This window comes from Meleagris gallopavo, chromosome 8 (genome assembly GCF_905368555.1).
Source record: "Meleagris gallopavo chromosome 8, MGAL_WU_HG_1.1, whole genome shotgun sequence".
NCBI classification, from domain to species: domain Eukaryota; kingdom Metazoa; phylum Chordata; class Aves; order Galliformes; family Phasianidae; genus Meleagris; species Meleagris gallopavo.
In genome coordinates this window covers 29,310,855-29,338,180 of record NC_139411.1, presented here as the reverse complement: position 1 = coordinate 29,338,180, position 27,326 = coordinate 29,310,855, and the positions used below count along the sequence as shown (strand labels likewise).

Below are 27,326 nucleotides of genomic sequence, written 5' to 3'. Positions count from 1 at the left end.
CCCGAATTTCTTGTTCTTTACTGGTTTTGTATGGTGACTGATCTTATAAACAATGTCTAAGAAACGAGACTGCCTGTTTGGCACTTAAGTATTAATTTGCTCAGCGGTGTAAGTAAGCCCTAATACTGAATTGGGATAGGATCTGTTTTACCTGCAGTAAAGTCAGCTGTTATTTTAAGCCCCTGGTTTCTCAAACAGCATCTGATCTATGGAAGATAGTCAGGTTCCATTTTGTTGTACTTGAACCATGTCTCAATCAAGAATCAGGATACAAATGTTTTAGCTTTAAAAGTAAAATGCAAATTACCCCCAGATGTCATGAGAGAGAGGAAAAGAAGCTGAGAATGCTTCTGAAGCAAATTTGTTTAAAAGTTAGTGGAGGACTGCAGACACTTAAATGAACAAACTCACATTTGTGACAGAAATACTGTTTGCTTAGTTTTGTACTGATAACTGTACTTGGCTGCAGGATCTCGAAGAATTGGATCCGGACTTCATTATGGCTAAACAAGTGGAACAGCTGGAGAAAGAGAAGAAGGAACTTCAAGAACGACTGAAGAATCAGGAGAAAAAGGTACAAAGTAGTAAGGGTGCTAAGCCATGTCTATACAGCACTTATGTTAGTGGTTGTGAGCTGTGTATTCTCATATAAAATATATGGATATTCAGAATGTTAATGTGTAAAGCTAGCAAAAGAAGCTGAAGGCATGATAAACCAACTTAAGCTATGTGTGAAGTGAGTCTTAGTTGGGAAGTCTTGTATTTGAAAATATCTTCAGAGAGAATTAAATGCTCAGAGAAGGGGAGAGGCTTTTAGAGGACCTAAATTAATTAATTGCATTAGTCTTCACTAAAGCAGAGGAAATTCCACTGCTAGAGTTCATCTAGACTGTTGAAGAGAGTCTACATGAAACTCACATGACTGCAAGTGTGGGGAATGTGCTGTCAGAGTAAATAAAAATGTATGACCTGGGCAAGGTGAAAGTCGCCCATATGTTTTCAAGACTGAAACAGTTTATATGATCCCATTGGCAATTCCGTTCACTTAAAGCCAGTATGATGTTTGGAAGTTGCAAGTGCTTTCTCATGAGGAGGAGCAGAGAGAGAGGGAAACTGTTCTTTTTAGTCACTAGTGAGGGAGATGGGATGCAAGGCAGTGTCTTTTAGCTTCATCAGGGAAGATCAGGTTGCATATTAAGAAAAGATTCTTCATTGAGAGGGTGGTCAAGCAGTAGAACAGGCTCCTCAGGGAAGTTAAGTGCAACTCAAAAAAAACTCTTTATAAAGTTCTTCACCAAAGGCTTTAAGGAAAACTTAGCAGCGATGGCATGAAACTGAGTCTTTAACTGAAGTTCAGTTTAGATGTATTTTGTGTGGGGGAAGTAGGAAATAAAATCAACCCATCTTTAGCTTTACATCTTAAACGATTGTCTCCAGACTGAACATAAGCTGTCAGTAGGGAAATCTGGCTTGTGCATCTCAAGTATCATGTCCAGTTCCAGTCCCTTTATCTCAAGAAGAATGTAGGTTAAGTAGAAATTTGAGATCAGAAAAGCAGGAGTTGTTAATGGTATGGATTGGCTTCTGCCTGAGAAATGACTTTGTAAATTAGTACCACTGTGCCTCAAAGATTTCTGGAGAAAGGATATAGTAGCAAACTGCCTATGTGTAGGTACAAGAGGGGCCTTCATTCTGTGAGCTGTCCATCTATAGGGTTTCTTTCCAAAGTATGCTGTGTATGAAAAGCTGCTTTGAGTTCAGGACAAGAGGAGAAATGTACTGCCTGCTGAATGGAAGGGAAAAAAGTTGTCTCAGAAAATCCTTGGAGCTGAGAGTTGTTGATGATGGGAGACTGTTAGGAAGAGCATGGACTGTGTCCTTTGCTTGGAATGCACTTAGGTGCTGATGATAGAGTGAGGTGTTGTTTGGGTGGGGTTTTGATCCACATGGTTATATAATAATGGTATCTGTATTGGAGAAATTGGGTTTTCTTCTGGAGGATGTTGAAGAGTGTGTGTTCCACATTTGGTCTTTGCATTATGACGTTCTGAGATTGTGCTGTCTTTATTTAGATCGACTATTTTGAACGAGCAAAGCGCTTAGAAGAAATTCCTTTAATAAAGACTGCCTATGAGGAGCAAAGAGTGCGTGATATGGAGCTGTGGGAGCAACAGGAGGAGGAGAGGGTAAGAACTGTTATTCAGGTGATAAAATCCATCAGCTGTGAATGAAAAATAGCAGTTTTGCACTGTTTTTTTTTTTTCCTTTCCCTCGCTTCACTTGGGAAAAGAAGGGAAAAAATTGGTGTGAAAAATTGTTTAAATTTTTAAATTTTATTGTGCAGTTACACAGCAATATCTTTTGACCTGGATCTGAAAGAAGATGTAATTTGAGTAGCAGCTGAGGTAGAACAAATGCAAATATGTAGTGAGCTTTTCTTTCATGTTATTTTTTATATTATCTCTTTAGATCACCACTTTGCAGCTGGAGCGTGAAAAAGCCCTTGAGCATAAGAACAGGCTCTCGAGGATGTTGGAGGATAGAGATTTATTTGAAGCCAGACTCAAAGCATTGCGACGGACGGTTTATGAGGTACGCAAGAGATGATACTGAAATATCAGAATATCAGAATATCTCTCTGAAGTAAGGAAATCAACTCATGGCTCAGTGATTCTTCCTGAAAATTGCAAATTAGAATCTACAAAATTTTGAAATCATTTATTTACTGCTTTGATTAAAAATAGATATTCCTGCACCCATTCCTGGGTATTACCATTTAAAATTTTTGTCAATTTCTTTAACAGCTTATGGAAAATAAGCACCTTAAAATACCTTTTTCTTTAATACAATTAATAAGAGATCATTGTAGCATATGAGCAGCTGGCTATATCTTTAGAAATACTTGAATTTGCTGTGATGATGGCATATATTAGACTGAGACAGGGGAGGTTTAGGTTAGATATTAGGAGGAAGTTTTTCACACTGAGGGTGGTGACACACTGGAACAGGTTGCCCAAGGAAGTTGTGGATGCTCCATCCCTGGAGGCATTTGAGGCCAGGCTGGATGTGGCTCAGGGCAGCCTGGTCTGGTGGTTGGTGACCCTGCACATGGCAGGGAGTTGAAACCAGGTGATCATTATGGTCCTTTTCAACCCAGGTCATTCTATGATAATGAAAATAATCCTTAAGCTGAGAAATCTGATGAAATATGTAGAAATACATAGAAATACTTATCTGTTTATTATCTTTTTCTTTGAATCTGGAAATTATTTTGATAGTATTTGGTGCTGCAAGTTGCATTTTGTTTGCCAAATTTGATAACGAGTTAGACCAAAAGGGCAGGGAAAAAACTGTGCCGGATTCTCTGCTATAAGTATGGGTAGTTTAGGGAGGTCAGCAGCTAGATAATGTATTTATGTTCCAGAAGAAGCAAATAGAGGACTGAAATTGTGATTGCTGTGTGTCTTAGGAGTATATTCACTTCTATCAAATTTGCTGCAGGAGAAAGTTAAAACGGTAAACAGAAACACAGTTGATTTTTAGCTGAGCAAATTTAATACGTTAATATGTTGGTTGGTGTTTCTTTGCAACTTTATTTAGCAACTTGTGTTTTTGTTCAGCTCTTTAATGTTTAAGTTCTGGTAGTTTCACGTGTATTTTTTTTGTATTTCAGGATAAACTCAAACAGTTCCAGGAAAGGTTAGCAGAAGAGAGGCGCAATCGTTTGGAGGAACGCAAAAAGCAACGCAAAGAAGAAAGACGCATTACTTATTACAGAGAGAAGGAGGAAGAGGAGCAAAGATTACGAGAAGAACAACTGCTTAAAGGTATAATTGAGAGTGTGATTGCTGCTTGGATGAAGTGTTTTTGTATCTGAGTTGATAATCATGCAATATTAAAAGAAAGAAGAATAATACAGAAGTCCTTAGTATCATACTTACAGCACTACTAGCTGACCTTTGACCTCTTCTAAAAAGAAAGCCTCTACTATATTTGATGTATATTAATGTTTTGGCTGGCACATACATCCTGTACATCTAAGTAAACTTTCTCCTCTTTTTCGCTAGCAGCTATTGTTCAAGGTGTCAGGTTAATGAATGTGTCAAGGATTCTTTTCCTGTTGCTTTAGAATTAAAATGCTTCCACAAAACCTATTCTGTGGTTAAGCATGTTCAGTGAAATGCTTAGTTGGATGGAGATTATATATATAAGGAGCCAAAGGAGGAGTATTTTTGTACATCCTCTCTGTACAAAAAAGTAGTACTGTACAGCAAAGTAGTGTAATTGTGAATATGTTCTATTCATTTATTCAACTCTGCAGAGCGTGAGGAGAAGGAGCGCATCGAGCGTGAGAAACGTGAGCAGGAGCAGCGGGAGTACCAGGAGCGTGTCAAGAAGCTGGAAGAACTAGAGAAGAAAAAACGTCAAAGAGAAATGGAGATAGAAGAAAGGGAGCGTCGCAGAGAAGAGGAACGGAGAGGTTTGGATGATCCATTTTCAAGAAAGGTAGGTAAATACTTACAGGTTTGATTTTCTTCTTGCCTGCTTTTATTTCTGTAGATTATTTGGAAAAAGTTGACAATTGATGGTAAAATAAATGGTTTAAGCGATTCAGTAATAGTGTGTCTAATTTAATAGTTAAATTACTTATGTCACTTATTTTCAGCTCTCTATCAGGAGCTTCAATCTGTAGTTTTGTTGTAAAGTTGAGCAAAGGTCACCAGGCTGTTCAGAAACTAAATGAATAAAGATTAAAAGGAATATTCAATATAAATTAACACAAAACAGGAGAGCTATGTTTGTAGCATGTGTAATGACTCATGCAAGTCACAGATTAGAGTAGCTATTGGAGGAGAATTCCAGTCTAAACATAAAAGTCTAGCTTTCTATTTTATAAGAATTAAGCAATGAAGTAAAAACGAGAGGTGTGTGTAGCTTCCTTTTGGCAGTATAGGTATTGGGGAATATCACTGTACCAACCTACCAGGAAACAAAGCAAAACTTATTTCATAAATAAAATGCTTATGATGTTATAAACATAACAAGCCTTCTAAACTGCTACTTCTTCAAACCTTAACAATAAGAAAACTTGGATTAAATTCCATCCACCTTAGCCATTGTCCTCGTTTAAAGAATGCTTCACTGCACTGGTATTTTTCCACGTAAGAAGTATTCTTAGCCACAGGCACTTGACTATATGGAAAAACTGACATGGGTTCTAAGAAAGATACCCATACCACATGAAAAATGCCATTTGCACTTTTGGAATTCTTTTTGTTCGTTCTTGTTTCTTGGGATCCTTTATACAAGAAGACTATAAAAAATGTTTAAATAGGTACTCAGAGTAATGGATGTGTGAGATGTAGCCTGGCCTGATTATTTCTCTATATAGCAGTGTAAACTTTGCCAAATTAAAAAACTTTTGAAAGATTAGTATCAAACCCTTTGTAAGTATGTCTGATTACGTGAAATCAGTTCTTTTATGTGGCTTATCTAATTTGATTCTTATGGTAGCATTCAGGAATAAATGACTGCATTAGAAGTAGTACAGTTTGATTTTGGGAAAGCAATTGGGAAAGACATGTAACCTTTATTTAAAAAAAAAAAAAAAAGAAGAAGAATTGTTGCTCTGTCCTCTTTCTAAGCAACATGGGTGAATCAAAATACCTTAACTGTTTTGTGCCTTAAGGTCTCATGTTAAGTGTACACCCAGAATGAAATGGTCTGTGCTACAGAGAGCTTATGATTTATGCAGTCACATTTTCTGATCTGGTAGAAAGCTCAAAACCAAAGGATTATATATTCACTCCTAATACTGCTATGCAGCAGGAAAGTGAAATTTTTAGAACATCTTTGTTTGCTAACTCTCTTTCTGTTGTTAATACACTAAAATTTCTATGAACAAATGTATTAACTCTTTGTGTATCCTCCTACCATGTTAGTGAAGTGTGTGGCACAAAGGGATCCTAATGTTCTTGGTCTGCCATGAGCAATAAAGTTCACTTATTCAATCTCCTGGTAGTTCAGTATTCTCTACTGTGTAACAAGTGATTTTTTTTAAAGGCACGTTATGCTGTGGAAGGCATAACTTAGATGCTGGAAATCTTTATTTTAAAGTATTCAAGAGGATATTCCTACTTCCCTTTGACATACAGGAATCTCGTTGGGGTGACAGGGGAGAGTCTGAAAGCTCCTGGAGAAGAGGTGGTGAGACTGAATCCGAATGGCGACGAGCACCAGTGGAAAGGTGATGATTGGGCTTAGTATGTGTGGCTCTTTTTTTAAAGCTGCACTAACAATAATCTCTCAGGCCTTTACATTTCTCTAAGTTACCTTCCAATTGCTTCTAAGAATCTCAAAATGAGAGATTTTGTCCCACAGCTACATTCAGATGTTCTTTTTCTGTTTAGGTTAGATACATGAAGGCTGGCTTAGGCCTTCTACATCTGATAAACTTAATTACATTGATTCTTTTCTAAGTAATAATTTTCTGGCCCACTCAAACATTGGAGGCAATTGCATAAGAACAGTCTGGGGAAGGATGATGAACAGATGCAGAGTTCCTAGAGATTTGAGATTTTCCATTTAGAAGACTGACAATAATTGTGAGAAAGAAAGTCAAAGCTGAGTGTCTTGAAAGCTATTCAAGAAGAGCTTGCAGAGCAGAAAATGTGTGCTATAAACTAAAACTAAAAGTTCTGAAAGACTGCAGAACAGAGAAGAGGAAGGATTTCTGTAGGAAGAATGTTTTGATGGTACCTTGCACTTTTATTTTAAAAGCAGTTGATCACATCTATACTGCCAGATGTTTGGAATATATTCAGTAATAATGAAGACTGTTTGTATAATTGTAGAAAGTAGGATCTTTAAAACTTGTCCATTCCTCTGCTTCACAGCCAGATGCATTGTGCTTAAAATATTTCTGAAGAAACGTGTCTAGTTGTTCTTAGAAGTCTGTGTCGATGGAAATACCACTACTTGTTCTAATTGGCAGTGTATTTTACTGCTTAATTACCCTTACAAATAGATATTTATAAATGTCTAACCTTAATTTCCAGTGCAGCAATTTAAATCCATTACAGCTTACTCTGACTGTGGAAGCAAATCAATTTACTGTTTCCCTCTAGTAATTTCTTCTAAAATAGTGGAATAAGATCTCTTGATGAAGTGAATAGTGTCTTAAGCTCTCTTTTAAAAGCTGTGTTGCTCTTCTTGATAGCGATCCGCTTTCTCTTGAATTGCGACATAAAAAAATTCATGAAACTCTCCAGTGAAGCATTTTACTTACGTATTGCAGAAGTGTTTAATGCATCTGTTTATATGCTTCAGATTTAATGCATTAGCTTGCAGCTAAAAAATTTCTGGCAGGCATTGATTTCTCATGGAGCAGGTCTGACATGCTTGTTTAATTAGGACACAAATCCATGCAGTTACAGAGCAGCTGATTGTCTTGTGCAGCAGTCCCCAGAGTACAGGATTCCAGGTGATCAGCATATTCCAGTGCTCTAAATCTTTTCCTTACCATGGCTCCTTTGGGCATTAAGCTAAATGCTGTCTCCGGGGAAGTGACAAGGTAGAAGGCTCTAACTACTGTTCAGTAATGTCTGATCCTTTCAGTGTTGCAAAGCTAAGCATATTCTAAAGATGAACTGATGACACAATAGCCCAGTGAAAATTCTAACCAATGCTTTTTATCCCTCCTACAACCTAGTAAGGAGAATCACTATAAGTCTTAGTCTGCCAGAGCCTGTACCCTGCTTGCAGTCAGGCAGCAGTTGTCCTGCTGTACCCAGTTGTGTGTGCTTGTCAGTGAGAGCATCACCAATCTGTTGAGTGAAAACAGAGATGGGATTTTAGGGTTGGTGTGTGTGTGTGTGTGTGTGTGTGTGTGTGTGTGTGTGTGTGTGAAGATAAGGGATACTTTATGACTGTGGTTTTTATTTTTAATGAGTTCTTTGAGATACAGAGTTTGTCAAATTAAGCTTGATGTAGAAGCAAAACGCCTTATCTGTTTTATTGCAGTAGATGACCAAAGGAGACTACTAAGCAGCTGTGATGTTTCAAAGGATAATAAACTGTTCAATATTTAGTGAATCTGTAGGGGAGCTGATCTATCACTTTCATGTAGCACTCAAAGCAATTAGACCCTGTGCATCTGAAAACTGGAAGCTCTGTAAAAGTACTTGCAAGCATACATCAGGTATTCAGAAGTGATTTTGATGGGAGTCAACAGCACTGTCTTACATGTAAAGGTTTTCTAGACGTCATTTTCTACTCACTTATTCCTTGTGGCTTTGTAGAGATTGGCGTCGAGGAGAAGCAAGAGATGATGAAAGACCTTTCCGGCGAAGTGATGATCTGCCTCGGCGAGGGGATGATCTGCCTCGACGAGGTCCTGCAGAAGAAAAGGAACGGCCTTCTGTGGAATCAAATGAGGACAGGCCACCTCGGCGTGAAGGGGATGAAGACAGACCGCCTCGGCGTGAAGGGGATGAGGACAGGCCACTGAGACGTGGTTTGGATGAGGACAGACCTCCCAGACGTGGCTTGGATGATGACCGAGGGAGCTGGCGGGCTGCAGATGACGACAGGCCGCCCAGGCGTGCGTTGGATGATGACAGGCCGCCCAGGCGTGCGTTGGATGATGACAGGCCGCCCAGGCGTGCGTTGGATGATGACAGGCCGCCCAGGCGTGCGTTGGATGATGACAGGCCGCCCAGGCGTGCGTTGGATGATGACAGGCCTCCCAGGCGTGCGTTGGATGATGACAGACCCCAGAGACGTACGTTGGATGACGACAGACCACCGAGACGTGGCTTGGATGACGACAGAGGCAGTTGGCGAGCAGCAGATGACGACAGAGGACCCAGGCGTGGGCTGGATGATGACAGGCCGCCCAGACGGGCTTTAGATGATGACAGGCCACCCAGGCGTGGGCTGGATGATGACAGGGGCAGTTGGCGTGCTGCAGATGACGACAGGGGTCCCAGGCGAGGTCTGGATGACGACAGGGGTCCCAGGCGAGGTCTGGATGACGACAGGGGTCCCAGGCGAGGTCTGGATGACGACAGGGGACCATGGCGTAACACAGATGATGACAGGCTGTCCAGACGAGATGACGACAGGGGGCCGTGGCGTAGCAGTGAAGATTCAAGACCAGGTCCTTGGAGACCATTTGGTAAACCAGGTAAAGCAGTATAATGCAATCATTTTTCCTCCAAAGTGTGGTTAAACCAGCAGATAATGGATGTGATATATTTGACAGAAAAGATGGGACAATCATCCCTGAAAACGTCTGGAGTAATTCTGCTAGTATGGACACTCCTATACTTAGGATAATTAATCCTTTTCATTTGGTTCAATTAAACAAACCGTGCATGGCCAAAATCAGCAGCGTTTATTATTTGCCTGGATTATATCTAAAGATCACATAGTATTGATGGTATTTACTTACATGCAAAAACAAGATAGACAGGTTTAAAGCTTTGACAAAGGAAGAACATTTTCAGTAGTTGTGTGCACCTCAATCTCTTTCCCTGCGTGATCTGAAATTAATCTGCTAGGAAGGATTTTGATGCATCATTGCATTACTCAAGTGGATCTGGTTTGGATAAGTTATTTTCTTTTTTCCTAGATATGGTAAAACTAGGAGTATTTTTTTTGGACGTCCTCCATTGAGTAGTATTTTAGACCAGATGACCTTTTGAAGTCTCTTCCAACCTGAATTATTCTCCAATCCTATTCCTGTGAGGTTTATTTCTAATTCATAGTAGTGTTGGTAACCAATACTTGTTTCTGATTGCGTTTGAAACTGTTGCTGATTTTTTTTTTCCCTTCACATTTGTATGTTTATTATATTTTTATTTTATATTTTTACAGGTGCCACATCAACTCTTTAGACATCAATTATGTAATCCAAACCAGTACAAAATTATCACAAGTCATTTTATATGCACTCCAGTAGCTTTTTCCTATTAAAAAAAATCCAAAACAGTTTATGGGAGAGAAGTAAATGCATTTTTGAGGGATTATTAATTATTCATAAATTCCTTTGACTTTGTTGCTTACAGGGGGATGGAGAGAGCGTGAGAAGGCTCGTGAGGACAGCTGGGGGCCTCCCCGAGACTCCAGGCCTCCTGGAGACCGTGAGTGGGATAGAGACAAAGATCGTGACGAGAGTGAGAAAGACCGTGAATTTGACAGAGAAAGGGATTTTGATCGAGATGATCGTTTCAGACGTCCCAGGTTTGACTCCTTTGTGTAATTAAGAAATAATTTGACTTCACGTAGTGAAATGAACTGTGATTGGTGTGTAAGAAATGGGTAGTAAGTGGATAATGGCATAGTGGTTCGTTGTTCTTACAGCTAACAGAGTGAATCCCAGATTCTGCTTTTAAGTATTTTGCTTTTTTTTTCCCCTGTACGTCATATTTTGGAAGTCAGCATATTAAATAGAGACCCATAGGCCCTGAAAATATCTGTGTCATCATCACTTCTTTCTGTAGCAAAGATAAAACATTAACATTTAGTCTTATTTTTCATTTTGAATGGCAAAAGGGATGATGCTGGTTGGAGAAGGGGACCAGCTGAGGAAACATCCAGCTGGAGGGATTCAAGTCGTCGTGAAGAATGGGACAGAGGTGGCCGTGACATGAGAGATCGCCGTGCTGATGACAGAGAACCACCGCTCAGAAGAGGACCGCCCCTCAGATCTGAGCGTGAAGAACGTATGTTTGTTTTGTGTTCCTAAAGGCTTGCAATTATTACAGGTCCTCCACATTACCCTGGCAGCATTAGGAGATGATTCTTTTCGGCCACTTAAATGGCCTGTATTATGTAACAACATAATACAAAGCAGCAGTAGTGCAATTGCTACATTTTCTGTGAACCTTGTTTTTAGTTGTATTCTTTTCTATCATAGTAGCAATTCAGATCAGATTCAGACATTTTAAGTCTGCAGTTATCGCTGTCGCATTACATTTGAGGTGAATGAAAGTTGTTTATAGTTCAATCATCAAGAGAGGTGTCCCAGAAAGTAATTTCTGGCTCATTTCTCAAAACTGAGAGAAATATTTGCAAATAAGGCCTTATTGCCTTATTTGGGTTTCACACTGTTAGTGATATTTATTTTTTATGAGTAACCTACTTTAAATATGTACATTAGTAAGTTTTAATTATGTACATTCATTTATACTTTGCTGTCTCCTATAAAAACCAATAACAACAAAGACATTTGGTCTGAGATACCACATCTTGCCATTTTGGAGTTCTCGCGTTCAGAATTTCATTTGGTTTCTGCCCTGAGCATTGATGCTCCCTGATTGTGGGTGCTGTCATGCGACTAATCTCAGAGCAAAGTGGGACAGAACACATCTTACTGCAGCTAGCAGAAAGGTTGAGGGTTCCCAGTGTGGGGAGATATATACATTATATATGTATGTGTGCTTGTTATAAAATAATATCAAGAACTACTTTATTTTTTGACCATCTGGTTTAGTATTTGACACTGTTTTGTTCATAGCTGGGGTATTATTCTTAAGTTCCTTTTGATGGAAACGAACAATTCTTCATATAGTGAAGAATGCTAAAGACTAGTATCAGGGGAACTGTGTAATCCTGTGTCACATCTGACTTCAATAATGCTGAACAGCAAAGGGCTGTTGAGACATAGAACACCTAAATAGTTGTTTCTAAAGAGATGCTTTTGTGCTTTTAATTCTGATAATATAAGGATGTATTTTACATTGTAAAACTGTATACATCACTAGAACATTCTTATTGCAGTTACTTTGTTTTAAAAATGACACTTCACTTGCTGACAGCAATCGTAAGTCTCTAAGAGGCATGAGTAGTTCCTGTCCATTACTTCACTGTAAAATTAAGCTGTGCATTTGGCTGTCATCTTTGTATTAGCTCTTGGCAAGATTGAGAATCAGTAAATCAGGCTGTCGGTGCTAGGCTTGTTTGTTTAAACTCTTGCAGGCTGCTGGTTGAACATGACAAAAGGTGGTTTTAATGTCTTCTGTGTTTGTAGCAAGCTCATGGCGGCGTGCTGACGACAGGAGAGAAGAACGTGGGGAAGAACGTGAAACAGTCCGGCGGTCAGCTCCTGCCCCTGCTGCTCCTCCAGCTTCTGCTCCCCCGTCAGCATCAAAAGATCGAGAAAGAGACGGGGAGAAGGAGAAGGGATCCTGGAAAACAGAAAAGGAGCGTGAGCCCGTTCGTCGTACTAAAAATGAGACAGATGAAGAAGGGTGGACCACTGTACGACGCTAAGCGAATATCAAAACAGTTTAACCAATGTTTTAGCTATGATTTGATCGAATCCACAGATTATATTTGTGCTTATAAACATTCTGAATGGGAATTCTTTAACAAATGTTTTGAGATAACACGAAAGCATGAGCTTGAATTACTTACTCATATAGATTGATCATGCACAAAACTCACAGCAGAAGGTTGGAAATTGAATGCCAGTTTTTGAAATTTCAAATGATGCTTACTTCATGGATCATTTGTTGCTACAATAAAAAGAAGCAGGCTGCCTTGAGTAATGCCTCTATTTGACACCAAAACAAGCTGACCTTTATATTTTTAGTCTGTCTTAATTTGGAATGGGGTATTATCACTGAATGTGCATTTGAAAGCACCTCAATTCACACAGTGGAATTAGGGGAAAAGCAGAGCTGGATCAATTTCCATGATTTGCCAAAAAAGGAAAAAAAAAAAATAACCCCCTCCCCCCCTCTATTTACAATCTTTGAGGGCAGGCAGTTTGGGAGACATTTTATCATCTAAATTCAGTAAGTTTAAATTTGAATTAAACACAACAAACATTATGAGCATTAGCTACACTGGGATCTTTTCTGTAGATTTACTTGAATACATGAAGCCTACGAAGCCATGTTGCAGTCATTTTTCCAGTAATGTATATTGCTGCAGTGTGCAGACACAAAACTCCAAGCTTTTACAATTTAAGTGTTTTGGTAAGCATATTGCTACGTATTTTCTGTTGCAATAGCACAACTGCTTTTCCATTACTGGATAATTCATGCCTTTCAAGGATTTATAAATATTGTCATATTTAAAATGTGTGGTTTTGGAGAAGTTGTTGAATTTTTCCCCAATTCTTTGTCTTCAGGGTAAATTCTTTCCCTTTCCAAAAGAAGTGATTTGTATTAATGGCTGTGTTGACTTTGATTTTGGGATGCAGAAGAACAATTAACTATCTGGTCATACTGAAGCCAACACAGAACTTGCTGCTGTGTGTTTCTTCAATGATAAATAAACAACTTATGGAATTAGCTTCTACAGTGTCTTCTTAGTAACTTCCTGCAGTGTACTTCGATGTAGAACAGCTGTTAGTGGGTTTTTTTGTGTATGCATACCTGTTTCTGTACTGTCTGAAGGAAAATCTCAGAACACTTAGGCTAGTTTCTCCCTGAGTTAAAGCTTGTTTGATTTTACTGTGCGTGAACAAAAGTTATAATATGCTTTTCTTCTTGTCCTTTTCCTGCCCTTTTCTGAGCTTTCCAAGTCTTACTCATTTCTAAGGAAAACTTTGTTCTTAAGCCATCCAACTTGAGGTGATTCTGACTTTGGGAGCTTGTCACTTCATTTTGCCAAGTTCCAGTTTCCTCATAGTGTTTTCTGAACAAAAATCAGTGATTGTACACTCCCACAAACGATGGCACTAGAGTGGCATTCACTTCACCTCCTGGATTTTGGTAGCAGGCCATGGCTGCCCTACAGGCACCTGTTGCTGTACCTACATTATTTGCTGTCAGAAGATCACAGAATAGTGCCAGTTAAATGCTTTGGCCCCACTCCTTATTGCCAAGTCAGACTGTGTTACTCTGAACCACGCTTACGCAGGCTGGTCTTGAAAAGCTCCAAGGAAAGCTTAATTGTTCACACAGTAAATTAGGTAAAATAGCTTAAATATCTTTTCAGCCTCTACCTGTTGCCTCTCATCTTGCTGTCCACGCAGTGCTGTAAAAAGCCTGGCTTTATAACTGCCTTGGGATACTGGCTGGTAGGATTCCCCCAAATTTTCCCTGCTCCAGTCTAAGCCAGCCCTGCCCCTCCAGCCTCTGTGGTCTTGTTGGTGCTCTGCTGAATTTGTTCCAGTTTAGCACAAGCTTCCCCATACTGGAGGCAAACTGGTGGCAGTAGTGAGGTCTCACGAGTCCTGAGTAAAGGGGAAACACTCCTCTAACCTGTCAGAAGAACCCATGGCACTTCCGTGGCACTTGGGTTCTTCTCTAACATCGTAACCAGGGTACAAGGATAAGGTGACATCATCTGGACTGTAGTTTCTCAAATGGTCTTTCTGGCCTTTTTGGAACACTAGTGCCACATTAACTTTTTTCCAGTCATCAGAAAGCTACAAAGAGTGACTATATCTTCAGTTATGTATTTTAAATTTTGTCTGTACAGCCACATTTACATGGAGATAAATGGGGCCTTTGCACCAAATGAAACTGTTCCAGAGTTTGTATTAACTTTTTAAATGGAAGTTGCTATACATGTTGGCAACATCATTCAATGCTCAAGACCAGGCAGCATGACAAATGGCTGAAAGATGTGAGCTACACAGACGTGTCCTTGTATTTATTTCACTGCTTGATCTTTTTAGAGAACTGCAGTGGTCAGACATTTCATCTGACCAAATCCAACATTGAAACCTGCACCTACTGCCAGCAGGGGCTGTCAGCCCCCATGGGAAGGGGGGAATTCAGCTGGGGAGCTGCTGGGATAGAGACCTTTAGTTTTCTCTGTAGTAATAAAGGACCACAGTAATAAATAAAACAGCAAGTTTTCTTTATGCAAATGAAGTGCAAGTTCAGTAAACCCACAAAGTAAAGTTAGGTCATCAGTGACATTCAGATTAAAAACCCACCTGTTACTCAGCCTTGAGTCCCCACAGCATGTAGTTTGTTACAGAACTGTAGGACACACACACATGCTGGTGGCATAACAAGCACTCAGTTCTCCCCATTTTGCCATGCCAGGAACAGCTGTGACTGAAAGGCACCACACTTGCCTGACTCGAGCAGAAGTGAGTTATCAACACATCTGAAAGGAATTTTCCATCAGGAGGAACCTGCTTTTTGCTCAGACTAACACCACCAAGAGTGATGATAGGCTACCCGGTACTCTGTTCGTTCCTCATCAGAATACCACCATGGAAAAGATTCCACTGCTGATAGAATTAGGAATGTTTCTCTGAAATCAAGTGGTTTTCTGAAGGCTAAGTGCTTGCTTCAAACCAGTACCATACATCTTTAAATCTGCAGCTGCGTGCAGAATAAATGACAATAGCATCAGGCTCAACAAGACACCTTCTGTAGAGCATGTAATAACTTCCAGTGGGCTGCTGACAGATGAAGGCACATGCTGTTCCTAGGAGTTAAGGTTACTACCACAAGCTGTTTCAGTCTCTATGTAAGCAGCATCTACCATAACAGGCTTTTAAGTGACCACGAGCAGGTGTGTCTGCCTGCTCAGTGCTGCAGAGTGTGCTGGTGTGCAGGAAATGGCTCTGGGAGCTCAGTCTGAAGTAGGTTGGCTCCCCTCCCACCCACAGCTGCTTTCTCCAGCCACTGCTGCTGCCTTACCTGCTGGGGCCCGACTCCCAGGTCTCTGATGCCATGCAGTGCAGGAACACACGGAGAGCAGGAGGACTCAGCACACGCAGCAGGAGGCACCATCACAAGAGCAGCTTTCTTCTCACCCAGGTGGAGGGCAGGGACAGGTGCTGCACAAGGACAGGGCTGGCATCCAAGGCAAGGAGATGTTCTGCTGTCTTGACAAGCTCCCAGGCGGTGCAGTGGGGCAGTTGCTATGGGGTAGCTTAATCTACAGACCAGGGGAGGCAGGTGTATGGCAGCCCACTCGGAATGTCCCCTCAGAAAGCATCTGAGATCTTTTCCTTATATCTTTCTTGCTTTTATGTCCATAAATAGTCAACTCAATTGAAACACATATACTCATTTTCAACGTTCCCACAAGAAGCTAACAAAAAGATTTTTTTCCACAGCGTTACACTGGAGCTCAATCCCAATCTGCGGTGCAGACAGACATAAAATCAAACACCTAAATTCTACCAGCTGAGAATCTGCAGGGCAAGCCTCATGGAAGGAGGGACAGCACACAGCTGGTACCATCACAACCAACAGGCAGCTCCCTACAACCAGCTGGAGCCACAGCAAGGTGTTATTTAATGCAAGTCCATTAATTAGACCTAATGCCATGTCGGAGCAATTTGATGAAGCCTGAACAGAACGCTTTCATCTACAACCCTGTTCTCAGCTGCGGTTTTGAATAGTGACCCCTGGGCCCAATCCCACCCATCCTGACTGCACTCCTGCCTGTCCCACTTCCTTGCTTCAATCTCCCCCTGCCGGGCAGTTCCCCAGGAGGAACTCACGCTGATACCTGTCACTTCTCACTTGCCCACCTTCCCTTCCTATCAGGACCTGGTGACTTTCTCACCCTCAGGTGAATCTGGGTACAGCCATCTAGAGCAGAACCCTTCTGCACTGCCCTCCTGGCACCAAAGGACTCCGAAGAGACCCACAGATCTGCTGCTGCCGCTCCTTCTCCTGCCTCAAGTTGCAATAAAAACAAATTCCCCACCTCTCGAGATCGACGCAGCCCCGTGGCAGCTCTCAGCACTTCCCGGAGCTGCGTCCCGTGTTCTGTATACGTGAAAGCTGCTTGATAAGCACACGGGTGGATCCCCTCCCCCCCCCCCCCCCCCCCCCCCCGCATCCAATTAAAGCCGCACTCTTCAGCCTTACAAACGCATCACCTTCCTTTCATCAGTTCTGCACCGTGCTCTGGGTCTCCTCAGAAGCCCACAAACACACCAAGGTCCGCTCTGTGGCCCTCCCCCCCCCAGAAGGGCTCACCGCGCAATCCCCGCCAGTCCTTCGCCGCTCCCACCTCCCAGCTTCAAAGCCGTGCGTTACGCGGCACCGTCCCGTTCCTCCCCCTCCCCGGATGCAGCCATTTAGCCGAGGGGCTGCCGACCACCGAGCGAGAAACCCAAACGGTTGCAAGAGGGACGAGGGAGCGGCTCAGAGCCCTTCAGTCCCCGCCGGGCAGCGGGCGGCCGTTCCCCCGGGCCGGACGGGCAGCAGGGAGAGACACCGCCCGCCCCGAGCGCCGCCCCCGTCGGAACTCGCGGTGAATCCCATTTTCTTAAAAACCACATATATATATATATTTCTTACAAGAAACACATACAGGGCGTCCCGGCCGCGCCGAAGCCGCCCGCCAGTCCCCGCGCGCCCCGCTCCTAGCGGGCTTTCTTGCCCAGCGCGGTCCGGGCGTGCCGGAGCTGTTTGGCCGCCTGCATTTTGGACAGCGGGCAGTACTTGATGGTGTGGGCATTGTCCCCGCTGGCGCCGCACAGGGGACAGGTGTAGCGGCGCAGCACCGGGCACAGCACGCGGCCGTCGGGTCCCTTCAGGATGTGCGTGGTGTACAGAGCCACCGCCTCCTTGTTGTTCCGGCAGAAGACGCACACCTGCAGCTCGGGCTTCAGCAGGCGGCCCGCGGCCCGAGGGTGCGAGGGCAGCCGACCCGCCGCCACCACCACGCCCGCGCCCCACGCGTGAGCCGAGCCGTCCCGGCCCGCGTGCTCCCCCGAGCAGTCGAACAGCACCGCGGCGGGGCCGCCGCGCCCGGGGAAGGGGCTGAAGTCGGCGAAGCGCTCCTCCAGCAGCCCGTCGCCGTGGTGATGGTGGTGGTGCCCGCACAGCTCCAGCTCGTGCAAGTCCAGCGCGCCCTCGAAGTACGGCCCCGCCGCCTCTTCCTCCTCCTCCTCCTCTTCTTCCTCTTCCTCTTCGGCCGCCGCCACCACCACGGCGGGCGGCTCGGCGCCGAAGCCCTTGCCGGGGCGCACGGCCTTGGTGATGAGCGTGGCCAGCCCCAGGTAATCGTTCCACGAGTTGAAGACGTTCCCGCAGGCGCTGTGGCTTCGGCCGCCGTAGCGGGCGCCCGGCAGGCGCTCTACAGGCGGGAGGTGCCGGTGCGGCTCCAGCTTGCCGCCGGGGAAAGCCTCCATGGAGGGCGCCGTCCGGGAGCGCCCGCCCGCGCCCTCCACCGCGCGCCGGACCGCGGCACAGCCGTAACTCCGCTCCCAACGCCGCCCCCGCTTTCTTCGGGTGCGCGCGGCTGCGCGACGCCCTTTAAATAGGGGCGGCGGCGGGAACGGGGGGAGGGGGGCGCCCGCCGCTCTCTCATTGGCCGTCGGCCAGAGACCCCTTCCGCTGATTGGTTGGTGGGAGGCGGGGAGGGGCGTGGCCAGACAAGGGGCAGCGAGGCGTGCGCGGCGGCGCAGGTGGCGAGGCACGTGTGCGGGGGGCGGGGTGGGGTGTCCCGGGGGGTCACTGTCCAAAAAGCTGTTGTTAGTACCCCAAAACATCCCTAGTACTGAAAACTATTGTTAATATCCAAAAAATTACTCCAAAACTCTTGTTAGTACCCCAAAAACTATCAATATCCCAAAAGGCATTATTAGTACCCCCAAAAATAGTGTTGGTACCTAAAAAACTGTTGGTTGTGTCCAAAAGGACATTGCTGGTACCAAAGTAACTATTTTAGCACCCAAAAAGCTGCTGAGGATGATTTAGTGTCAGCGCTGCTGATGCACTGTGCGTGGTACGTGGCATCCAATCTGGCAGTGCTGTCAGTCCTTTCTCCAGTGCAGAACTACAGCGTGGTTTGGGTTAGAAGGAACTCAAAGCCCACCTAGCCCCAACCCCTGCTGCAAGCTGGGTGTCCCGCACAGATCAGCTGCCCAGCACCCACCCAACCTGGCCTTGAGCACCTCCAGGGTTGGGATATCTACAGCTCTTTGGGCAGCCTGTGCCAAAGCCTCACCGCCCTCTGAATAGAGAATTACCTCCATCTTAAACCTCCCCTCTTTTAGCTTGAAACACGTGGGGTTTTCTGCTCCCCCTCTTAGCAGGCGTCTGGCAAGATCTGGCTCCAAATCTGGGCTCTGAGTGAGATGGAGAGTCCAAGTAGCACATGATCATGTAGGCAAAGCGCACACTGCAGCGAAAGTTAACAGGCAGCCTAAGTACAGCTCTGCATTTGACTTCCCAGCAGAGTGACTTCCTTTTCCCTACCTCCAGCTGATCATTTTACAGCAGCAGCTGCATTCTGGCTGTGGGTGGTTACAGCGGCAGGATTGCACTTCTCACCCTTTCTTCAGTCCTTCAACAAACACAAATAGGCTATGGAGGAGCCAGGAGGAGCTGAAGGCAGGAGGAGAGCAGAGGCTCATCCTTTTGGGCTCTGGAGAGCTGGCTGCTCCCAGTACAGCAACAGGGGATCACACTCAGTGGCCTTTTGGGGGTTGATATGCAGTAGGAGCTGCTGGTTCTTCTGTTCTCTTTCACTGAGTTTAAAGACTGCAGAGTCCCAGACCACCAGCCGGGGTGGTGACCCAGACTGCTGCAGAACACAAATCCAAGCCAAGAATCAAGTGTTTATCAGCAGAAGCATATTTTTCCTAAGGTTATAGTATCTCACTTTTGTGTCTCATGGAGAAGAATGTCAAAGGAGCCTGAAAAAATTATGTGTACAGTTGATGAGAAGATCAGTTTTTATGAAAACCCAGCAGGTACCTGGGTCTCACTACTGTGGGCTGTGGGTTTGGGCTGCTGCTGGTGCCTGGTGTCAGGGCTGCTTTTCACCTCTTGTAGTGTCAGGGTAGTGATGAATGTGGACAAACACGTCTGTATATGCATGCAGCTGACAGCCTCACCTGCAGTTTTTCTCAGAGTTGGTAGATTCTGACAGATTTCAGAGGGCTGCAGGATTTTTGAAGCACAGAGATGTGACGGTGCCTTATGACACGGGGTAAAATCCTTTTTGGTCAGGGTCAGTGATGAAAATCCTGCTTGCTTGGGGAGGGAGGCCAACAGCCTCTGCACTGCCAGGACCGCCTGCACTTTGCTGCTCCTGTGCAAGGTCATGGATGTCAGAAGCAGAAAAAGCAGAGGTTTTCAGTTTTGGGAAAGTCTTTGGCTTCATTAAGAAGAGTATTTCAAATAAAACTTTGGCTAGACGCTCTACATTCCTCTGTGTATTCTGCCTCTCCAAAAATGACTGCTCCAGGATACGCTTCAGAGGGCTCAACGCTCACACGAGGATTTATTGCTCTGAGTTTCTGAATTGGTTCTGAGCCTGAATTAGCAAATGATAGTGCATATTTCTAATAGCAGCAAGGATTCCGGCAGAATTTCTGAGCTCTGCCTGCCTGATTAAATCCACTGAGGGCTCCTGCTAAGCTCCGAGGCAGAGCAGCCATGCCAAAGGCTGTAGGATGACTGCAGATTCAGTTCTGAAGGCTGTTTTATTTTGTGAAGGGTTACCAGCAGAAGACGTATATATGAGCTGATCCAAATGAGTGTCATATACACACTCAGTATAGTAGATAAATTCCTCATAGATTAATTTCACACGGTGAGGATAATAGTATTTCTCCTGACAACTTGATTAGATCTGTAAGAGAACTCCTGGTGAAAAAAAAGGCATTTTGTTTGTTGTCAGGATGATAAGCGTGATTTAACTGTGAGAGAAAAGCAACGAAAAAATCAGGCTTTCAGTGCTCTTGTCTTCTGTTTTGTTGTTTTGTAAAAGGAGTAATCAGAGGGTTTCCCATTGTTTCAATTGCCCGGAGGTCCTTGTTTTCTTCGTCTGAAATTGAAGTGTTTTGTGAAGTAGCTTTGCTATTTATTATATACATTAACTACAAGATGGGGACCAGATGGCCTTTAAGTGTCCCTTACAACTCGAATGATTCTATGATTCCATGATATAATTGCCCAGGACAATTCCTCTTCACTCAGTGCAGCATAGACAAGCCAAAAAGTTGGGCAACCCTTGGTCTAAATATTTTGTAATTCTGATATTTGTGGGATTTTTGTCTTCACGGTACTCATGGAAAATTCCACGACCTAAGATTTTAGGGAAAGGAGGCCTAGGGAAGCAGTGGATGTCCCATCCCTGGAAGCATTCAAAGCCATGCTGGTCTGATGGAGGGCAACCAGCCCACGGCAGTAGGTTGGAACTAAATGAACATTAAGGTCCCTTCCAACGTAAGCCATTCTGTGATACTATGATCCTGTGGGACAAGCGATGTGCCTGTTGAGGTGGGGACATCTTTCATGCATGTCTGTGTGCACACAGAGGGGGTGTCAGGGGCTGCAATTCATACTCAGGCTCTTCACATCTCCCGGAAGCCTCTGCTGGGTTTCCAAATTCTTGTGCTCCTGTAGCTCACAAATCCCATTTGGAGTCTGACCCTGAGAGCACAGCTTCATTTGTGTTCTCAGTAAGAATCGTTTTGTTCAAGCCTTAGGGTGCTTTTGATTTTTTTTCTTCCTGAAGGGGTAAACCACTAATTATACATGGAAACTGTACCTCAATGATCCATCTTAATAATATAATTGTAGTAGCAAAGTAACCAGTATGATTATGTGCATCGTTGCACTTTTCTGCCATTAACCAGCTTTTCTTGGTTAATGAAGTTAGTAAAACCTAGAATGTGCTTTGCTGGAATATATCCAGTGGAATCTCATTATCACCTACAAGCCTTTATAATTGGGATGATAATGTGCAAAGCATTATATTGCTGATAAATGAGATACGATTAAGAGAGGGCAAAGTTCTGCTCTCGGACACACGTGACAGATCCTGAGACTTTTGGTGTGTGTTAGAGGAGTGCTTGCAGCCCCATGTCCACCTTGGGGCTGCAGATGAGGGGCATTTGGAGCAAGGCCAGCAGCAACACTATTGAGAGCTGTGACCCCTCAGGAGAGGTGCAAAGAATCGGTGCTGTCAAGGCAGGAGGAGGCTGCAGTGAGGCATGAAAATGGTCTTAAATGCCTTCAAAGAAGAATATAATCTGTCCTGCATGATCCTGTTGGATAGAACATAGAGGAATGGGTTTAGAGCACTCTAAAGGTGGTTTACGTTGGGTATTATGGAAACACAGGGAGGAAAATTAAAGACTAGACCAGACTGCTTGGATCAAGGTATGTCAAAAGGGCCTCTACCTTTGGCAGGCACCAGGAGAGGCTGAAGTTGGTGAGCTAATAGAGACATGCTGAGTGTCATAGGTGGCTGTGATTCCAGGAGCCGAATGGCTGCTGCCTCTGGAAGAATGTTCTGGTTCAGGGCATGTGCAAGTGAGAAGCTATCAGCACAGAGACCAGAGATATACACAGTGCTTGCACAAGAAGAGATCAGATCTGCCAGGCATCTGTGGTCAGGATTGCACTTACACCCCTTATCTGCTTGGAAAAATTGTCAGAACTGCCAGTACAAAGAACAGAGGCATATAACAGTCACAAAAGCATAACAGAGCACTATTTTGTTGGATGGTATAGGTTACAAGGTTTCTTTTTGTATTTGTTTAGTTTCCAGTACATATTTTTAGAAAAAAAAAAAAGATCCAAACGTCGTTCAGAAGGATCTTTAATGAAGAATCAATCTGTTTGCTCCAGCTCTGGCTTTGGGAATAAACTCATTATTTGCACAGTTGAACATCTGTCCCATCTTTCCAATCAGATCTTGTCTATTTTCAGCATTAGGGTTGTCCTGTGTTAACTGAGGACTCTGATCTCAATATTGCATTCTCCCTGTAAACACCAGTAGTCTTTGACCAAATCATCCCTTAACCTCCTCTCTTTGTAAGATAAATAGATTGAGCTCCTGGATCTGTAATAGCTGTTTTGCCATCCTTCACATTCTGAACTCTCTGACAATTACCAACATCCTTTATGAACAGTAGGCTTTAGCATTAACAAAGCCTTCCAGCATGAATGGCATGTCAGGAGGACAGGTATATCTGTTTTTGTGTGAGTGTTTTGCTATGGTACTACGCTCAAATATTGTGTGTGACTGAATAAGAGAATAAAAATAGATTCAGACCAAAGATACATCTGGCTTGGCATCTTGTTTCTGACAGGAGCTTGTAGTGGGTGGATACTGAAGTGTGATATTTCCCTTCAAAGGCCCCTCCTTATCAGTTGCCAACTTTAAAAAATAAGGGCACAAACTGAAATTCCATGCAAAGCTTTCAGTATTCACATGTTTCTGGTGTCTTAATGGTGTCTTATGCCTGTAGCTTTTCAGCATTTGTATTTGCCCAGGATGTTAAACTGTGAACCAGAAGATCTGTATCTCTGGTAAGGTTCTGGGAAAGGAAATTTTTAGTTTTCTTTGAGGCCATGAAAGTCAGGATGAGAACCATGCCAGGCATGTCCCTGCTCCCCGGAAAGGCAGTTCAGCAGCAAGATGGCTCAGCAGAGGCTGCTCCACACCCCAAAAAGACCATGGGAGGACACACAGGGCCCTACCAGGCAGAGTTAATACAGCATCCTTAACCCTGGTTCTGCATCTGTGGTGGTCGTGCTTGTGCCTGGCTTATCAGTTTGGCTATACCATCAACAATTCCCAGACCAGAGCCCTACCTCTTTCACATGGGGCTGGGCAGTTCAATGCAGCTGCACCAAAACAGGACTGCAGGTCCCAGTGGTGGTGACAAACCCTCTTCCTTTGTTATTGCTCAGTGTTGTGTCATTTGCAACTTTAGTAGAGCATGGTTTCACGTTTTCTTCCAGTAAAGATGTTACAGTGTTGAGCTTAGAATCACTATGGAGCATCTTGGAAACTACAGAGTGATGATTCCTTGTTTATGGTTGTAATTTGAGATGTTAGCTGGTTTTCAGGTACCAGGTTAGTTTTTTGCACTGCTCTAGTTTCTCAGTTGGTGAAGCGTACTAACTTCAGTGCCTTTTAGCATTTTGTTGCATTTATGTTAGATCAGATGTCATTGCACTTCATCATCTTGCAGTTAAAGGACAATACACTAATTTAGTAGGACGTGCTTTCCGTAAACATACACCTGGTGTTTATGCACTGCTGTTTTACCACAGCTGTTGGGCTGCTGGGAAGAATTCTGAGTGGGTGTTTTGTATTTCAATAGAAGATTACCTAAATTAAGTTATAATCTAGTTTCACGGATTTTTTTCTTTGTATGAAACTTTCAAGGGAAAAAAAAAAAAAACAAGATTTCCAAAGGTACAGTCAGTGCTAGATGGAGATGTAGCTATGTTTGAGTTTCAAGACTTTATTGGTATGTCAGAAACCAAAGACATGCATGGTGATGGTGGACAAGACTGGTGATGAGGAAATGAATTTGTCTGCTGTGGAAAGAGGTGAGGAAAAACCATTGCTTTAAGGCACTGAGAGTAAAAGCAGAGCCAGGAGAGGCCAGTGAGAGCATAGAGATGAGACACAGAGAAAGTCTAATTTAAAAATGTTTAAATGCCGTCTCCTGAACAGGCAGAAAAATTGATGTTATAGGCCAATCTTCAGATGAAAATGCATATGCACAAATGCAAATGCACATCTCAAGCTTGCCCTCGGATTCAAAAGTCAAGTTCATGAAATTCTGATACCGCTGAAAGTAATAGGAAAACTCCTGCTAACTTCATCTTTATTTATTATAATCATTTGCCATTTATTATAATCATATCATTAAGGCAATTGAGACATTAAGTGCTGTGCTGACAATGTATTTCACTTTTTTGTCTTACTATGCAAGTTTAAGGGGTGAAAATGACAAAACCATAATCGTAACTTCGCACTGTGGAAGAGTGAGTGTCATACATGCTTCTGGTGTTTTCTCTGGTATAAGGAAGGAGGGGAGACCCCCAGGTTGGGGGCTCTCTCTTGGCATTATATTGCTTACTTTTTTTTTTTCTTTCTTTCTTTCTTTCTTTTTTTTTTTTTATAAATGTCTATTTGTTACAGTTTTTCCAGTAATTTCACAGTTCTTGACATCTAAAATTTTGTTCCTAAAAGCATCTGAGGAAAGCATAAAATACTTGTCCGCTGGTATGTTTAGTTGTGGGAAGATTCCTCTGCCCTGCAGACTTCTGGAGGTGTCACCTTGATTTTCTTGGCAGTTTTGTCTTGGTACCAAATAACTACAGCTTCTGAGAGTAACATGAACGTTCTTCCAACAGAAAAAGAAGAGAATGTGAATAGACACAATTGTTTCCAAAGGTAATAAGCAACTTTCCTCTAAATTTAACACCCATAACGTTGTAAAAACTGAAACCGACAGCTACTGAAAGCTAATATCATTAAACTAATTTTATTCAAGGTTATAAAATAACAATGACAATAAAAAATGAACAGCATAGAGATTTGGTTGAATTTTTCTTTAAATTTACAATGCTCTTGAGAAACTACGTACATATTAAATGTGTATTGTAATCTAACTGTATTCCTTTGAAAACAATATACTTGTAAGCTTTTGCTGAAACTGTAGTGTTTAATACATCTGGCATTCATCAGCATTTGAACAGCAGTTTTAAAAACTTATGGTTAGTTGAAAATGCTTCTTAGTGTAGTTTCAGCAACCGTAGCTGTCAGAACTATAGAGACGGGGTCTCATCCGTCTTGAAATATAACACTTTAATGTGTTCATTTCAACGTTTCTGATATTGTCCAGAAACTGAGAAATTTAAAAAATCTTGCTGCTTTCTACTGAGATGTGCAACCAGCTCCAGAGGTGGTGGGCTATTCCTCATGAACACGTCAACACGCACAACATGTACTCACTGGTGCAGAACCCAGGTGGTTTTAGGTAGTCACTTTGATTGAAGCCATCATTTAGGTGTGGAGGAATGCCAGTGAAACGAGAAAGTCTTCAAGAGGGAGAATGAGAATTAGAGAGGTTCCACTCAACAGGAAACAAAAAGTGAAATGAAACCTCTTCTAGGACAGAGTTGTTTATTATTAAAAGAGTTTTAACAAATGGCAGGAACCCTTATTCTCACCATTACCTGTGGACAAAGTAGCTGTTTTGTTGCTGCAGCTTGCAGCTATGTCACAAACCGTCATGGCTCTGGGATGGAAACATGCTCAAGGTGCTTTCAAATATAATAATACACGAGGGTCTCCGTTTTGATAGAATGAAGCAACTAGGAATTTAATTAATTGGTCTTAAATTCTATCTTGCTGTTGAGACTCCTGTGATTGCAATCATGGAGACTTTCACTTATACTAAACCAGTTTTGCTGGTGAGACCAAAGGACAGCTGTTGATACTTCAATATGTGAAGAATCTGTGTAAATTCCAGAATTAAACAACAGTCTGTGCAGGATTGTGTAGGAGGTGGTGACTGTTTTCCTCTGCACCTGAATCTTTGGGTGTTTATTAAGTACTGCCTGAACTGTCATCTTAGGGCAGGTTTTGTACCCCTGTTCACTAGCAGTAGTGTCTGTGTTGCAGAGAGCTGCATCTATTGGGATGTCTACTTGAATGAGATTGTATGCTTCATAAAATAATCTTCACACTAAGAGAAGATACTGTGGGCTAGACTTTTTGCATGTTTAATATGGACATTTTTGTGTGACTTTTTTTTAATATCTTTGGAAAACAGCAATGCTATTTTCCTGGATGTGCTCCTGTTGCTTTCCTTTGCTGATTGCTAACATGCTAGGAGGAGATCAGGCATATTTTTATCTTATTGTAACAAAATGAGTTCCATGGAAACGGCAGCAGGGGAAGCCTGCTGAGCAGCTGGAGGTCAGAAATCAGCCCATGTTTAGAAATGAAGAAAGGCAGCATGGTGGGGCATGGCTGCCTGCATTCACTGCTCTGGGTCTGGTCACTTAAGCAGCAGGCTGGCTTAAGGCAAACTTTCTGCAAATTATGACATTCAGTTATGGCAGCTGTAGACTGTCACACATAGGTTGGATGTGTGGCTATGGTAAAAGAGCTGGAGTTGTCACCACAGGGTGACCACAAGCCTGTCACCCAGTGGAAATCCTGTTTTTTCACATCAATGTATCACATTTGTAGCCAAAACCAACTCATGGCACCTAGCAGGGCTGATCTGGAGTCCTAGAGAAATTTGTTAAAAAAGGAGTGTGAAATAGGAAGGTATGGGTTGGCTTCCCCTCACCCTACAGAGCACTGGGGTGCCTGTGGGGCAGCGGGTGCGTCCCCAGCTGCAGGCCGCACTCATTGTTTCCATGGCAACGCAAGATGGCAGGTCTGCCCTGCTCCTCACAGTGCAAAATGCCAGGTTTTGTCCATCAGCTGAAGGCAGCAATCATGCCCTACTGACAAAAGTGAACAAATTATTTAGAAGGACACTCAGGCGAAAAAGCCACTTGATAGTGTTTTATCTGCCACCAACTGGGGCGATCCCTTTACCACGGTGAGGGAAAGAGATAAGAATAAACTAACTCTCTCCACCACGCTCCAGCCACCATATC

General features: G+C 43.2%; 2 protein-coding genes across 3 annotated transcripts in view; one reads left to right on the top strand and one right to left on the bottom strand.

The window, feature by feature from the left end:
- Positions 1-13,304, top strand: part of EIF3A (eukaryotic translation initiation factor 3 subunit A) — a 29,153-nt gene extending 15,849 nt beyond the window's left edge. The window contains exons 13-23 of one of the 2 annotated variants that reach the window (XM_085229277.1): positions 470-574; positions 2,073-2,186; positions 2,470-2,592; positions 3,674-3,827; positions 4,322-4,506; positions 6,156-6,247; positions 8,301-9,025; positions 9,056-9,187; positions 10,071-10,245; positions 10,558-10,727; positions 12,035-13,304. In XM_085229277.1, coding sequence (XP_085085403.1) covers positions 470-574; positions 2,073-2,186; positions 2,470-2,592; positions 3,674-3,827; positions 4,322-4,506; positions 6,156-6,247; positions 8,301-9,025; positions 9,056-9,187; positions 10,071-10,245; positions 10,558-10,727; positions 12,035-12,276 — 2,217 coding nt within the window. In that variant the 3' untranslated portion in view covers positions 12,277-13,304. Of the gene's footprint in view, positions 1-469; positions 575-2,072; positions 2,187-2,469; positions 2,593-3,673; positions 3,828-4,321; positions 4,507-6,155; positions 6,248-8,300; positions 9,188-10,070; positions 10,246-10,557; positions 10,728-12,034 lie in introns of both variants that reach the window. The other variant, XM_085229276.1, reaches the window with a different exon arrangement.
- Positions 13,305-17,203: 3,899 nt separating this feature from the next.
- On the bottom strand, positions 17,204-18,203 carry NANOS1 (nanos C2HC-type zinc finger 1). The gene has a single exon (XM_085229282.1). It carries the CDS (start codon positions 18,074-18,076, stop codon positions 17,306-17,308), a length of 771 nt encoding a protein of 256 aa, XP_085085408.1. The 5' UTR covers positions 18,077-18,203; the 3' UTR covers positions 17,204-17,305.
- Between the last annotated feature and the right edge of the window lie 9,123 nt (positions 18,204-27,326).

Coding starts and splice junctions, on each gene's coding strand:
- NANOS1 (XM_085229282.1), bottom strand. CDS start 18,076: ATGGAGGCTTTCCCCGGCGGCAAGCTGGAGCCGCACCGGCACCTCCCG.